Consider the following 14,598-nt stretch of genomic DNA (forward strand, 5'->3'; position numbering starts at 1 on the left):
ATTGAATTCTACATTGTTGAGCAACCTGAGGCCTGGGAATGTGAGTGTGCGTGGCAGTCTGCCTGCTAAGAACTGGAGCTGAAGGTCTTCCATGGGTTCCCATTACCCCTCTGACCCTCTATGCTTCAAACGTGGAGTCTTTACTATTCTGTAACACCTGCTATCCTGTACATAACACTGAGATGTTTATGGGTCTGGTTCTTCTCATTCATTTAAACCCTCATGGCTTTTTATCCCCCACCCCCTGCCCATATATCCTTTATTATCACGCTATTCCCAAGCATATCGTGTGATCTATGCCTCTGCACAAGCTGTTCCCTCTGCTAACATGCCCACTCTTCTACTCCTCAAATTCCTATTCTTCCTTTACAGCCCAACCCAAAGGGCACTTTGCCTGGTGAGTTTCCTCTCATTGCTCCAGAGAAAACATATGTTTCTACAACTCTTTCCACATACCTTCATTTTAACATAAATCATGGTTGGCTGTTTCCATGTCTATCTTGACTAGACTGTGAACATCAAGACCAGAAACTGTATTCACTCCTTTTGTATCCACACAGCTTGAGGAAGGGAGGAAGCAGGGAGGGAAGCCAGGAGGAAGGGAAGGAAAGAAGGAGGGAGGGAGGATTCACAAGGGAAAGAAGAGGATTCTACTATATAAAGTTTGACAAAGCCATTTTCCAATGACCAGGGACAACTGAGGGACCCAGAGAGGAGAGATCTGCAGCTCCACCACCCCTCAGAGCAGGGCCCTCCTCACCTCTGCCGCTTTATCTCCTCTTCTTCAACTCTCCTGTGAGTCTCTCTGAGATCTGCAGCCACCTGGATATTTGTCACCAACTCAGTGCCACAGAGCAGCAGTTTAGCCAATTTCTGAAACCAAAGAAGTGAGAATTTATAAAAGTTAGAACACTTTATAAAGAATGTATACATTTGTAAAATTCATAAAGTTGTTTATAAGAGTATAACTTTATAAAGTTAGAAACGCGCTGCACACTGTTGGTAGCTGTCCTATCTCACCAAACAGGAATTAAAAGCTACCGTAAGACTTCTAAGCGTAGCACCTATTTAGCAACCCATTTCCATCAGGTCACTGGTGACACAATGTTATAGGTTACAATTTAATAGCTCTGAGAGACTCTGGGTGTCCTTTAGTTTATTGTCAGTATGCTGGCATGTGCTCCAGGTACATGTTCTGTCCCCAGTAAGTCTCCAAGTAGCTGGCACCGCCAGGGTCCTTTTCAAGACTCTCATTTGGGGGGTGAGGCAGACAATAATAGTTGACCGCCCATGTCCATTTCCCCCTCTTCTTTTAGTGAGAGAACACCCAAATTTTAGCTGGGCATTTGATCTCCCAAAATAGAATCATCTTCCAAACTCCCTTGCAGCTAGAACACGGTCTGATCTGAGCACACGAGCAGAATGGATACATGCCACTTCTGAATTGTGCCTTAATGGGGAAAGGTATGACCTCTGCTACCCATTTCCCCTTTCTCCCAGGCTGGAATGTGGTGCTTAACTACAATGTGATGAGCAGATGAAGGCAACCCAAGGAAGGGCAGAAGGAAATGAGGGTCCGACATTGAGGAGCCCCCATATCAGCCCTGGACGACTAATACTCTGAACTACTAAGTGAGGCAGAAAAATAAGCTTCTGTCTTATTTAAGTTAATGACATGTGGGATCTTTTGTTCTGATACAGGAGAGAACTGCAGCTGGCTGCACTGCCCTCGCCCTTAATGGACTCAGGAATTTTGCTATTGGGATCCCCCTAATCCCTCTTTATAAATTCCACACTCAGTGTCTTCACTTCAGGCCTCTTGGTAATGTCATAATTTCATCAAAAAGTTCAGGTATCTTTAATTTATGCCTAAGTTTTTCCAAGTCTGTTTTGGAACTTATAAATTCTCCAACTCTCAAACCATTTCTGAACTAAGAACCCATAAACAGCTCTACCCCAAGGAGTCATTGAAATGGTCTGAGACGCTATTTCAACTCGCTGGTCTATGGGAATTTTGAAATGCAGTTTTAATGACGACTGCACAGACCCAACCCAGATATCTTGGGTACTGCAGACTTTTTTAAATGCCTGCTGCTTTATCACTTGTACCAATGGTTTTACATGCATAAGGAAGTAATGGCTTCCTATAGTTTTGAGCAATTTTCTATTTTCTACTCAAACAATGCAAACGTCAGAAATTTCTGAAGCCAGTATTTAAGACTCAAAGAAAAATTGAAGAAAATTATATAATCACCAACAAACCAACAAACACACCCCTAACATTTCTGAGACCCAGGGGAAGAGTTTCAATGGAGGTCTACCGACCATATATCTAAATATTTACAAATTATAATTCAATATTATAGTGAACTGAATAGTTCACTAGTGTTATAGTGAACTATTATAACTAGTGTTATAAGCTGTCAAATAAAATATGTTCTGTCCTCCTACCTTGACACCTCCATAACAATTTAGAAGTCCTACTTTGAATTCAGACTATACCTCAGAGTGCCACTCAGAGCTCTGAGGGGGAGCCGGACTCTGGCCTCCAGCCCACAACCCACCCCATTCCCACCCACCTCTTTCTTCCACCATGAAGGGCTACCCATGAGGCATATGGATTTCCCAGCTCCGTCTACACGCCTTGGCGATCCATCAGGCCTCGAGGTCACTCCACTGTGGCCTCGCCTGCCCTTAGCAGGACAGACCCCAGGAATAGGCCCATGAAGGTCTTGAACATGTGCTCAGAACCCTTTGGGCAGGGAATTTGGGTTCTGTGACACACAGAGAGTGACCTAAAGGGGGAACTTGGGCTCTGAGTGAACTTGAGGCAAGTCCACTTGAGGTGGGAGATATCCAGAGGAAAGCCAGAGCAAGACACGGGACCCTCATCACCACCACTTCTATTTAATGGCCTGGAGGGCCAATCGAGTGCAATAAGGCAAGAAAAAGAAACAAAAGGTCTAACTATTGAACAGGAAGAGATAAAACTGTTATTTTCAGATGAAACGATTATCTATGTAAAAAAATAAAAAAGAACCTACAGGTAATGTATTAGAATTCAAAAGTGAATTTGACAAGGTTGGTGGATATCAAGTCAGCATATGAAAATAATTATACTTTTATATATGAACCATGAATAATTATAACCTCAATAAAAAGTGTAAATCATTGCTGAGCAAAATTAAAGAATATCTAAATAAATGTAAGGATATTTTATCCTCATGAGTTGTAAATCTCTAGATTGGTAAGATATTAGTTCTTTCCCAAATTGATCTACAGATTCAACCCAATTTCAGTTAAAATCCCAGCATGTTTTGTTGGTGGAAATTGACAAGCTGATTCTAAAATTTACATGGAAATGTAAAGGGTCAAGAATAGCCAACACAATCTTAAAAACCAACAAAGTTGGAGGACCTACCCTACCAGGTATCAAGCACTGTCATACATCTACAGTAATAAAAATAGTGTGCAACTGGCATAAAGACAGACAAATAGACCAGTGGAACAGAACAGAGAATTTAGAAACAAACACACACATGTGATCACCTGATTCGCAAGAAAGGTACACTGCAATTCTGTGGAGAAAGGATGACCTTTTCAATAAATGGTGCTGGATCAATTAAAAATTCATACGGATTTTTTTTTCATTGCAAGATTTTTATACATTCAACAAATGTCAAGTGCCTACTACATGCCAAGCACTGTCCTAAATGCCACGCTAAATATAAAATATTGAAAAGTCCTGGCTAATTTTTTTCTCCTCGGTACTTACCATTGTTAACATATTAATGTTTATTTTCTGTTTCCCTTGTATTTTCCGTAAGCTTGTTTTGTTAACTGTTCCATCCCCGGAGGCTAGAACAATGCAAGATACGCAATAATATTTGCTGAATGGTTGAATACCTGATCTTTCAGCCCTGGTAACTTTGACTCATTACCTAGTAATGGGAATTTGGCTGAAATTGCCTGATATAATCAGCTCAGATGGCTCACAAACATTCCATCTCTTTTAAGCCATGTCATTTCATTAGAGTGGTTTGGGAGTAGGTAAAACCACCTTGTCGGTGTAAAGGTCTGTAAGCAGTTACTGTTTTTGTCCAGAGCTAGTCACACTGTTTATACAGTGTGATGTCAACAGCCCTGGGGGTTGCCAGGTGTGAACCAAGTTAGCAATTAACAGTGTCATGCTATACTTTTCCATGGAGGTAGTTGTCACTCTGGGTGTGGGTAGTGACTGTCAAGGGTTGGGGTGGGGACCAGGGCTGACAGTGAAGACTGAAGTAAGGGGAGTGGAGGTCCTGAAGCGAAGAAGTCCCCACTTCAGGTCAGCTGTTGCGAAGAAACTGGAGCAGCCCCAAGAACTCAGAGATATTATGGGTTCATTTCCAAACCATCACAATAAAGTGTGTAGTATTCATCTTTTTGGTGGTGGGGTATCTTGCCTTCAATATGTAAAAAATGCAACATCTTTTCCACCATCACAAAACTGAATTTGTAACTCCTATTCCCCTTAGAGGCTGCCTCAGTCTGCATTTCCACCTTATTTTCCCTGGATGGGCATACTGGAAGCAGGGAGTAGGGCAACGGTTGCTGAGAAAGACATGAAGGACCTTGATGGCGAAAAAACCAGGAAGTAGGTTTTCAACTACATGGTGCCACCTTCCCGAACTGCAGAGAGTTTTGGGGAACCTGAAAAGCCACATTTCCACACATCATGGTGTCTGGAGACACCTCTCTTTAGATTTTTGAAAACTGTGAGTCCTACCTTTATTCCACACATGCAAATAAATTCAGGATAGATTACAAACCAAAATATAAACAGTAGAACAATTCCAGATAGATTACAGGCCAAAATGTAAACAGTAGAACAGTTTTATTCTTCCAGTAAAAGAAAATATGGAAGAATAGCTTCATAAACTTGGAGTAGATGAAGATTAAACAAAAAACAAAAAGAATTACCCTTAAAAATGATTAATAAGGTACAATGCCAAGGGCAGGGGCCCCTCCTGCCCAGGTCTTAGGGCAGAACTGGTTTCTAACACCTTGATATTGTGGAAGGTAACATGTTTTGGTATACATTTCTCCTTGATGCCAATGCATTTCACGACTTAATCCTAAGTGAAAGGAACCTTGAACAGTTGCTAATGAAAACAATATCATCCTTTTGGTTTTACACTCAATTAAAGCATTCTCAGGATGAACTGTATATCAGCATTTTCAAGATTATATCAATATAAACTATAACAGTAGTTTCAAGATTACGTATAATATCCTTTTGATCCTACACAGAAATTCTTAGAGATCACTGACCGTTTAGATCGAGAAACCCAGGTACAAAGAGGTGACGTGACTCATGTACTTCCCAGTAAGCAACAAGTCTGGACTGAGAACCCACCACAGCTCAATATTCTTTCCACTACAGTAAAATATCTCATCCTGGACTCAGTACAGTACTGGTTATTCTCTATGTATCTCTATGCTCTGCAATAATATTTCAGTAGCTTGAGTATTTTTTCTCCCAGTTAAGTACATTTCAATTTCTGCCAGAAATGATCTCTCTTCTCTCCACTTTTATAAATCCCACCTATTTTTCTAAGAGCCGGCTCAAATCCCACTTTCTCCATATGACCTTCCCTGACCAAACCAGCTTAGCGAGCAATTTTGCATATCTCAATTCCTACAGTATCACGGTCTATGCGGTTCACTTCACAATTAATTAAATGCGGCACTTTGCCAAGTCTGGCTTGCTGTTTTGAACTGGTGTTTTTATCCCTCCAGCACCTCTTGTTCCAAGTCCTTTATTAAATATCCCAGGAGCCCTGTCATTGCCATGGGAGACAATCGATTTTCTTTTTTCTGTTTGTTAAGTTATGCACTACTCCACAGGCACACAAACAGGCTCTCACTCTCACAGAGCTTATAATTTCATTGGGGACATCGTGTGCGCACACATTGGAAAAGTCATACAAGGCAGAAAATTATCCAAGATGAAATGAATTCTATAGACAAAAAGGACTCAATGTGTGAATTAAAGAAAGTTTAAAGTTCTTAAAGTTCAGCCTGGGCTGCGGAGGAATTCATGGAAGGGATGGGACTTAAATGGTCTTAAAGTGTGGGAAGGTAACCTGATGTCAGGAGAGGAGAGAAAGGAAAGGAGAGAAGGGAAGAAAAGGGGAGGGGAGGAGCTTGGCATTCCAGATGGTCAAAGGCACAAAGCAGGAAGAAGCACGCCCCACTGGAGGTGAGTAACTGGATGGGCCTAGCCAAAGTGGAAGGCCCAAACTCCACTATGTAACAATGGGAAAGAAGATTGGAGAGTTAAAATGTGGACAGACTACAAAAGGCCTTGAATGTCAAGCTAAATCATTTGGACTTTATCCTATGAATAAATACCATTAAAAGTCTGTGAGCCACAATGGGATTTATAGATGATGTAATACAGAATTGTACACCTGAAATCTATGTAAATTTACTAACAATTGTCACCCCAATAAATTTAATAAAAAAAAAAAAAGTGTGTGAGCAAAGAAGACACAGCATCACATAAGAAATTATACTATGAAAGCTCAGTCCTAGAGAGCTCCCCAAACGGGAAACGTTCAAATTCAGTTCTGCCAAGAGACAGAAATAGAATCTCTATTGAGGCTTGATCTCTACTGAGTTTCTTCTAGTCTAAACACAAAAACCATGGCATCACACCCAGCTCTCTCGTCTCACAGGCCTGACAGGACTCATTTGCTACCCAGTTCATACCAGTCTGCTTTCTTCTTTCTGTTTACAGCTCTTGCTCTGATCTTCCTCACTCTCTTTCTTTCCATCTAAATAGTCTCCAAGCGCTTCCCTGTAATGGAAAACAGTAGAGAAACTGAAGTTATTTTTAGTACTTAAAATCTATATTCAAAGGTTCCATAGTACTTCACATCACATACAAAAATATAGTCCATATGGTTAAAAATATAAATATAAAAAACACAATCATAAAACACTAGAAGTAAATGCAGGAGAGGGCCCATCTCAGAATAAGAACAAAGTTCGAGAAAAAAACAAAAGATTGAATGATTTTACTTCCTAAGATTTTTCAATTTTATTCTTGAAAGTCAAGGGAGAAACTGGTAAAAGATACTTGATGAAACTTTGCTCTCTATAAAATAGAAAGGGCTCCTTCAAATCAATACAAAAAAAGACAAAATACCAAATAGAAAAGGTGGCAAAGAGTGTGAATAGGCAATTTACAGAAGAAATACAAATGGCAAATAGACATTTGAAAATATGTTCAACTTCATCTATAACCAGAAAAATGAAAGGGAAAACCCTATACGGTATCACTACCCTCCTATCAGACTGGAAAAGATTGAAAAAGTTGATAATAGTATTTACTCACACTCACTGGGACGTGTTCATTCTCCTGATCTCTGTCAAAATATAGTCTGAATAGATCCAGACCATCTGGATATCTCACAGAACATCACACTGACCAGTCACATCAGGATTAGCAAATTATAGCCTGTGTGACAAATCTGATCCCCCTGTTGTTGTATGGCTCACAAGCAAAGAATGATTTTTACATTTTTAAATGGTTAAAAAAATATGATCAGGATGAATAGGCAGAGCACAGAGGATTTTTAGGGCAGCAAAACCATTCTGTACAATACTTAACAGTGGATACATGTCAGTATACAGTTGTCAAAATCCATAGAACACCAAGAGTGAAGCAACATGGACTTTGGGTGACAATGATGTGTCACTGAGGTTCATCAATTGTAACAAATGTACCCGCCCTGGCGGGGATGTTGATGGTGGGGAAGGTTATGCGTTTGTGTGTGGGGGCGGTGGGTAGGAGGTATATGGGAAACCTCTGTGCTTTCCACTCGATTTTGCTGTAAACCTACAACTGCTCTCAACACGAAGTTTATTAATTTAGAGGAAAAAAGATCAAAATACAAAGAATATTTTGTGACACATAAACATTACGTGAAATTCACACGTCAGTGTCCGTAAGTACAGTTTGGTGGGAACACAGCCAGGCCACTTTGGGCCCCGTGTGTCCAATGGCCACAGACGAGAAGCCACCATCTCGGTAGGACAGCCGACCCTGAGCAGCCGGCCAAGGTGCAAGTGCTGTTGCACAGCGAGGGCGTTCAGGAATTCAGGGGATCACGCACGTGCCTCCTGGTACCCCCTGATGACAGACAGTCCGCTGTGACCGAATGGATGGCGCGGGACGCCCTGGCCTGAGAGGGGTGAGGGTCTCGGTCTCAGACTCTTCAGGAGCGAGGCTTTGTGTCACACAACCAGATAAGCCACTGAAACCAGAAGTAATAGCTGAGGTCCACTCGGTAAATACTTGTGGAGGAAGGCAGGTTGGGAGGAAGGAGAGACATCTCCGAGGACGGGCCGTGCAGGGCCTGCATTTCAGCGTATTCGCCACAGTGCCTGGTGCAGCGGGCAGTCAACGAAAGTGCTGCAGGGATTGTTATTTCCGTCTTTGACTTGACCAGCGTGTTAAATGTTTCAGTCGCTCCTATTTGCTTGCACCTGTTTTCCATCTCATTAAGAAACCAGGCCCGCTCACTCTTGGGGCACCCCGGCCCCTCCCGCAGGGGCTGCAGCCCGGGCCAACCGCTCCCCTCAGCCCCGCACTACCTCGGGGGCTCCGGGGCTCCCGGGTCCCGCGGCCGACCGCCCACACCCCGCTCACCGCCTCCGGGCTTCCAGGCGCGCCGCTATGCGGAGACGCCGGGCCTGGATCCGCTCCTGAGGGTTATCAGAATGGACCGAGGGCCGGAGAATCGAAGCGGATAAGTGCTCCTCGTCCTTCTCCTCCAGGTCCCCCAGGGCTCCGGGCGAATTCATGGCGGTGTCTCCCCAGGCAGCTCCGCCGGGACCGCCGCCAGACGGCCGCCGCGTTGCTAGCAACAAGCAGTTACCAGGGAAAAGCAGTCACCTGACCCGCGGCGGAAGTGACTGTCGGCGCAGTTCTGTAGGCCCCGCCCACCGGCATTCAGAACGTGGAGCCCCGGCGTTGGGCTTGATCGCGCTCTGCGGTTGGAACGCGCTGTTCTGGGCCACCACGAAGGCCCGGTCGTATTAGCGGAGACTGGAAGGCTAAAGAGCTGGACCAAGTTGTGGTTCATTGCTTACAGACGGTGAATTCATCGTTCATTCACTCATCAAACGAACATTCCTCAAAATCATGTTCATCAGATATTATCGAGCACCGCTGTGCCCAGCGCTGTGCTGAGGGTATGGGTGTTGTCCTTTCCTCATGTCCTTTCCATTATGGATGGTACAGAATCATAGATCCGCTCTGAGCCCACTGCCTCTTTGGAAAGTTTGAACTAAAGTATATTGCATCCATCTATTCGTCATCCATTCATTTTTGAGGTCCTATTTTGTGCCTGGAGCACCTGTCTCCTCTAGAATGTGAAACCCTCAGCTATCAGTAAATTTTTACCCAGCAAGGGATTGTTGTCTTCTGTAGCCGTTTTCAGTAGGGCTAAAACCTAGGACAATCCTATCATCACCACCCGCAATCACATACTTACAGAAAGAAGAAAGGGGGAACAGAGGGAAATAGTACCGAGGGAAATAGTACGGAGGGGCGTGGGGGGCTGGGAGAAATGAAAGGGTACAGAAGCACAATTAAAGTCTCAAGGAAGCATTGTCCCTTGAAAAAGCCCCATTTCCTGGGTGTTTTTTGTCTCATTGTCAACAAAAATAGTATTCTTATTGAGAGTCAAAGCTCTTTAAAAAAAAACAAACTGGATATTTGACAGGGTCTTGTTCCATTGACCTGTGGGAAACATGGGAAAGGGCTCTGGAGTAGTGAGAAAATGCAGGTCCTAGTCCTAGACCTGCCCTGCAGCCTTGGATAAGTCACAACTACGTGAGTACCATTTTTCCAACTGGTATATGGTACTACTGTCGGCCTACTCAACTCAGGCAATTGTGGGGCCAAAGAAGACAAGCGCTTTGTAAGACCTCCCCAGAGGCAGAGTTTTGGTGTTTTGGATTTTTTGCAAGTCTACAAGTGGTAGAGAGATTTAGGAGTGCCAAAATCCTGGAGCAAGTGCCAAAATCTTGGAGCAGCCAAGAGTTCCAACAACTGCCTGGATCCTTGTCCCACATCTTGGGGTGAGGAGTAGTGGGGGTAGTAGTACGTTTGCTTCGGGGTTTTAGGGATCTGTCAAATCTCTCTCCCCTTGTACTTCCCTAGGGGCCATGGAATCAGAGGTAGTGCTCTGACCAGGAAGCCTGTTGGGTCCTGGTCCCTGTTTCCACCATCTTGAGAAGAGAAACAATACAAGTGTGCGCGCATGACTACGGCTGGGAGTTGGCTGCCATGAGAAAGTCAGTGGGAATCAGCAGTTACATGGGATAGGTACCATGAAAAGCGATGGAGAGTGAGCAATACGATATTTGGCCATAAAGTTATCCCCAGATACCATCACTCCAAACAGATAAGGAATCTGACTCCCTTTTTTGCTGTTTGATTTCTGACAGCTTTTAAGCTTCACACCGTTTTTCCCCTCTGCTCCACATCTGGGCAGCTGACTTTAAAAAACTAAAAAACAAAAACAAAGCCTGGGTGCTCTCTCCTTTGGCCCCGGCTGGCAGGAGGTACTAACAGTGTGCATCCATCCCCATCCCCTACCCATAATAAAAGCCCTGAGCCAGTCTCCTTTCCTGGCTCTCTCCAGCCATCTTCCAACCAACGGGGAGGTCTTCCTTGTGGTAAGACAGCCCTGATTACGTAATAAATCTCTTTAGACACTCATTCACTGCTGGAAAGGTACCTTTTAGGACAGTTTGCCAATACCTCTCAATAAGTATATGCATGGACTAAGCAATTCTACTTAAAAGAATTATCCTAGGGATAATGAGTCTAGGCTATAGCTCCATTGGGTTAAAATTACATCAATTTTATTCAGCGCTGTTACATACAGCACCTAGCACAATAGCTGGTATGTACATGAGCGCTCAACAAATATTTTTCTAATGAAACGTACAATGTATTTGTATGCTCACTGCCGTTATCTGTAATATTATGGATATGACCCAAAATCCATCAATAGGGGAACTGATTGAGCATTCATGGGATGAGAAACAATGCAGCCACTATAAATCTAACCTAGAGAGACATCCGAGGAATGTCTTTCCAGACATTAAAGAGGAAGAGACTATGCAGCACAATATGCAGAGGATGATCCCAATTTTATTTAAATATATGTAGTATGTACACAAGAAAAATGAGGGGAGAACACAAAGTAGTTGATATCTCTGGGGGTTAGGTCTATGGGTGATTTTTCATACTCTAAAAAAAAATTTACAAAGAACACAAATCATTTTTGATGTAACAAAAAATAGTTTATTTTTTCATTTAATTTTTTTTTTTTAAAGAGTGGTAACAGGAGATCCTGAAGAGACTGTAGTGGGCAAAAATAGGGCTCACAGATAAGAGAGGTTTTGGGGGGAGGGACATAGGAGAATTCACTGGCCCCTGGAGTCTGGTCCTCAACTGGTAGCCCACATTCCAAAAGCAGACTTGCTTTCGAGAACTGACTTACACTAATAAGCTCAAAAAAGAAAAACATATAGAGAATACACTGATCTGAGCAAAACACTACAACTGACACACAGGGCATGTGTGTGTTTTATGATTTGTGACCAGCACATCTACGTGGCTGACCTACAAAGGCAATCAAACCATAACTGGGAATACAATGATATACAATGGACTCAGGAGCCCACTTTGGGTACAACCTGCCACAAAGACTAAACAGGTCAAGTCCTTGGGGCATGGCACCCTCATCCCTGGGGAAGATTTGGGTGACAAAAGCAAACCCTGGATATATGGGCTTCCTTTGCTATGCTACAGGCTGGTCATTCACTTCAGCTTAGTCTTCTTCCCAAAAAAGAATTCTGTTGGTTAAATTTTGGCACACTAAGTCACACACGTCTTAATTCTACATCCATAAGGTGACACCAAATCACCTTAATTGGGATTTGGGGATTCCTCAAACATTTACATAATTTCTTGGTTTACCCCTATCTCCCATTTGATATGAATTATACTAACAGATTCTCAGAAGGCAATCTTGTTTTCTTCATTTCTAGTTACTTTTAGAACTGTCTCATCATCATCTTTATGTATTGCCTACAAAAGGTATGAAAGGAGGAAGGGAAGTCATGAGTAGGTCATATGGCTTAGGGAAAACTTCAAAGGTAAAAACCTTGAGAACTAGGTATTAGTAGAAACCAAGCACCTCCCTGAGACCACTCAGTGCTAAACACACTACATGCATTATTCATAACACGTAACTGTGGTAATACTAATCCCATTTTACAGATGAAGAAACTGAGGCTTAGAAAAAAAATAAGTAACTTGCCCCAGCCAAAGGTTGCAAAGTTGAACGTGAGTAAAAAAAAACAGTTGTTGGGGAGGCCAAATGGCTCAGTTGGTGGGAGCATGAGCTCTGAGCAGCAGGGTGGCCGGTTCGATTCCCACATAGGCCAGTGAGCTGCGCCCTCCACAACTAGATTGAAGACAATGAGCTGCCACTGAGCTTCCAGAGGGATGGCCCAATGGCTCAGTTGGTTGGAGTGCAAGCTCTTAACAACAAGGTTGCTGGTTCAATTCTCGCATGGGATGGTGAGCTGTGCTCCTGTACCTGGAGATTGAGGACTGGACTTGGAGCTGCGCCCTTCACAGCTAGATTGAGGTCCGGTGACTTGGAGCTGATGGGCCTAGGAGAGGTGCACTGTTCCCCCATATTTCCCCAATAAAATTTATTTTTTAAAAAAAGTTGTATTAAAAGTTTGGGTGGCCTTGAGAAACTCAAAATGAAAACAAGAAGAAAAATGAAAGCAGTTAGGAAGTTTTCTTTCAGGAAATTTGTGATCAGAGGGAAAAGGATGAGAGCAGAAGAGGAGCAAGACATGGTGGCGGCATCAGGTCTTTTAAAATTTAGATTGAAACCCAAGTGTGGTGACCTAGCACATACCTGCGGTGTGTCAGGTACTTGCTACACATTTGAAATGTGCAGATAGAAGGAAAGGTAACTGTGAGGGCAACCAAGAAGTTGGAAGGGCAGGGAATTAAGAGCACACAGCTGGATAATTAGCCTGGGTTAAAATTGGGACATTTCTTCGTTCACCTTCTTCAAACCCATTACGATTTTTTTAAATGTCCATTGCCAGAACTGAAAGATCAATTCTGATGTAAAAAACAGGAAATATTCTCCTCAAAAGCAATGCTAGAAAATCAGAGTTTTTATAAGAGCTTATCATTTATATACTATAGTTTTGGGGTACTAAGTGTGGGTTATTAGGTTCTTGGAATTAGCCTGGAAAATTGACACCATACATTAACACTCTATGGGAAAATGTTTTGAGTATGAAACAACTACCTTATAAACTAATTTCAGTGTGACCCAGGAATTATTATATATTGCCCAGTACTCAATTCTGGGGGAATCAAGAACAGTACATTATGAATAGTTGCTACTGCCAACTGCCTAGTAACTATGCTTTTTGAAACTAGTCACAGGATTACAGAACACCCAGGAGCAAACAAGGCTGATCTTTCTTAAAAAATAAAACAAAAAATCCTATTTAATGTTTTGCTCTAAAGACATCAATGATTCTTTGAGACAAGTGGCTGGACATTAATTTTCTCCCCAGAGTTCCCTCCCCTTTTGTACCTACCAAGGAAAAACAAAGAAGACAATCTGAAAACAACTGAAAGGATTTAAAAATTACTTACTCTTTACTTTTATTACAATAAATATTTATCAATAATAGAATTAAACAATTTTAAATTAAAACCTACTGCATTACTTTTGAGTTTCACAGCAGCAGAAATAAACATAAATCCAGTTGAAAGGGCAAGGCTTCCAGAATCCAGTGGCAAGAAACAGTCAGGTCTTGATTATCGGGGCCAACAATGGAGAACAGTAATTCTGATGATGCAAACGCAATGGTGAAATGGTTGTACTCATTTGTACATCAAAGACTTGTGATGCAAAAACAATGATGAAATGCATGGCTGTACTCTATTTGTACATCAAAGACTTATCTAAGATATCATAACATTCCAGCTAAGGAATTTTAGCAAGTTGTGAAGCCCCACTTTTGCAAGAGCTAGATTCCTCCCCCATCAAGCCCAGGAGCACAAGCGCTCCCAGAGCTGCCTTCTGGCCAGGAATGGGTCCCATCATCGTCTAGACCCAGAAGCCTCAACCCTGGTGGGAGCAGCTATCTTTCTCAAAAGTGGTCTTCCTGGCTCCCATAATTCCTGGTGAAAGGGAAATGGAAAGTGATATATCTCAAGGGCCTTTCTTGAGGGCTGAGATGAACTGGAAGTAGGCAAGATTGTGGCTCCAAGTGGGGAAGAGGCTTCACGGTAATGGGTACATGCAGATTAAGTCAACATGAGTAAAGTGTAATGAGGGCTTACCACTTTGCCAATAATCAAGAGCAGACAGCATATTTATATGAATATATCATACATATATATGCACAGAGAATATATGTGTACATATTAAATATGTATATACATACACCACACATAACCAGATAAAATAAAGGCTACAT

The 14,598-nt window shown here is 42.5% G+C and overlaps 1 protein-coding gene across 4 annotated transcripts in view; it reads right to left on the bottom strand.

Moving 5' to 3' along the window:
* The window catches only part of DRC1 (dynein regulatory complex subunit 1), a 37,297-nt gene extending 28,372 nt beyond the window's left edge, over positions 1-8,925 (bottom strand). For 2 of the 4 annotated variants that reach the window (XR_013994659.1, XM_081069006.1), the window contains exons 1-3: positions 8,702-8,889; positions 6,757-6,844; positions 761-873 (exon numbers count right to left, since the gene is read on the bottom strand). Coding sequence is in view for 3 of the 4 variants with exons in the window: in XM_081069006.1 (XP_080925132.1) it covers positions 761-873; positions 6,757-6,844; positions 8,702-8,856 (356 nt within the window). In the remaining variant the exon portion in view is untranslated. Of the gene's footprint in view, positions 1-760; positions 874-6,756; positions 6,845-8,701 lie in introns of all 4 variants that reach the window. The other 2 variants (XM_081069005.1, XM_081069004.1) reach the window with 2 other exon arrangements.
* Between the last annotated feature and the right edge of the window lie 5,673 nt (positions 8,926-14,598).

Source organism: Rhinolophus hipposideros, assembly GCF_964194185.1.
Source record: "Rhinolophus hipposideros genome assembly, chromosome: 12".
NCBI lineage: Eukaryota > Metazoa > Chordata > Mammalia > Chiroptera > Rhinolophidae > Rhinolophus > Rhinolophus hipposideros.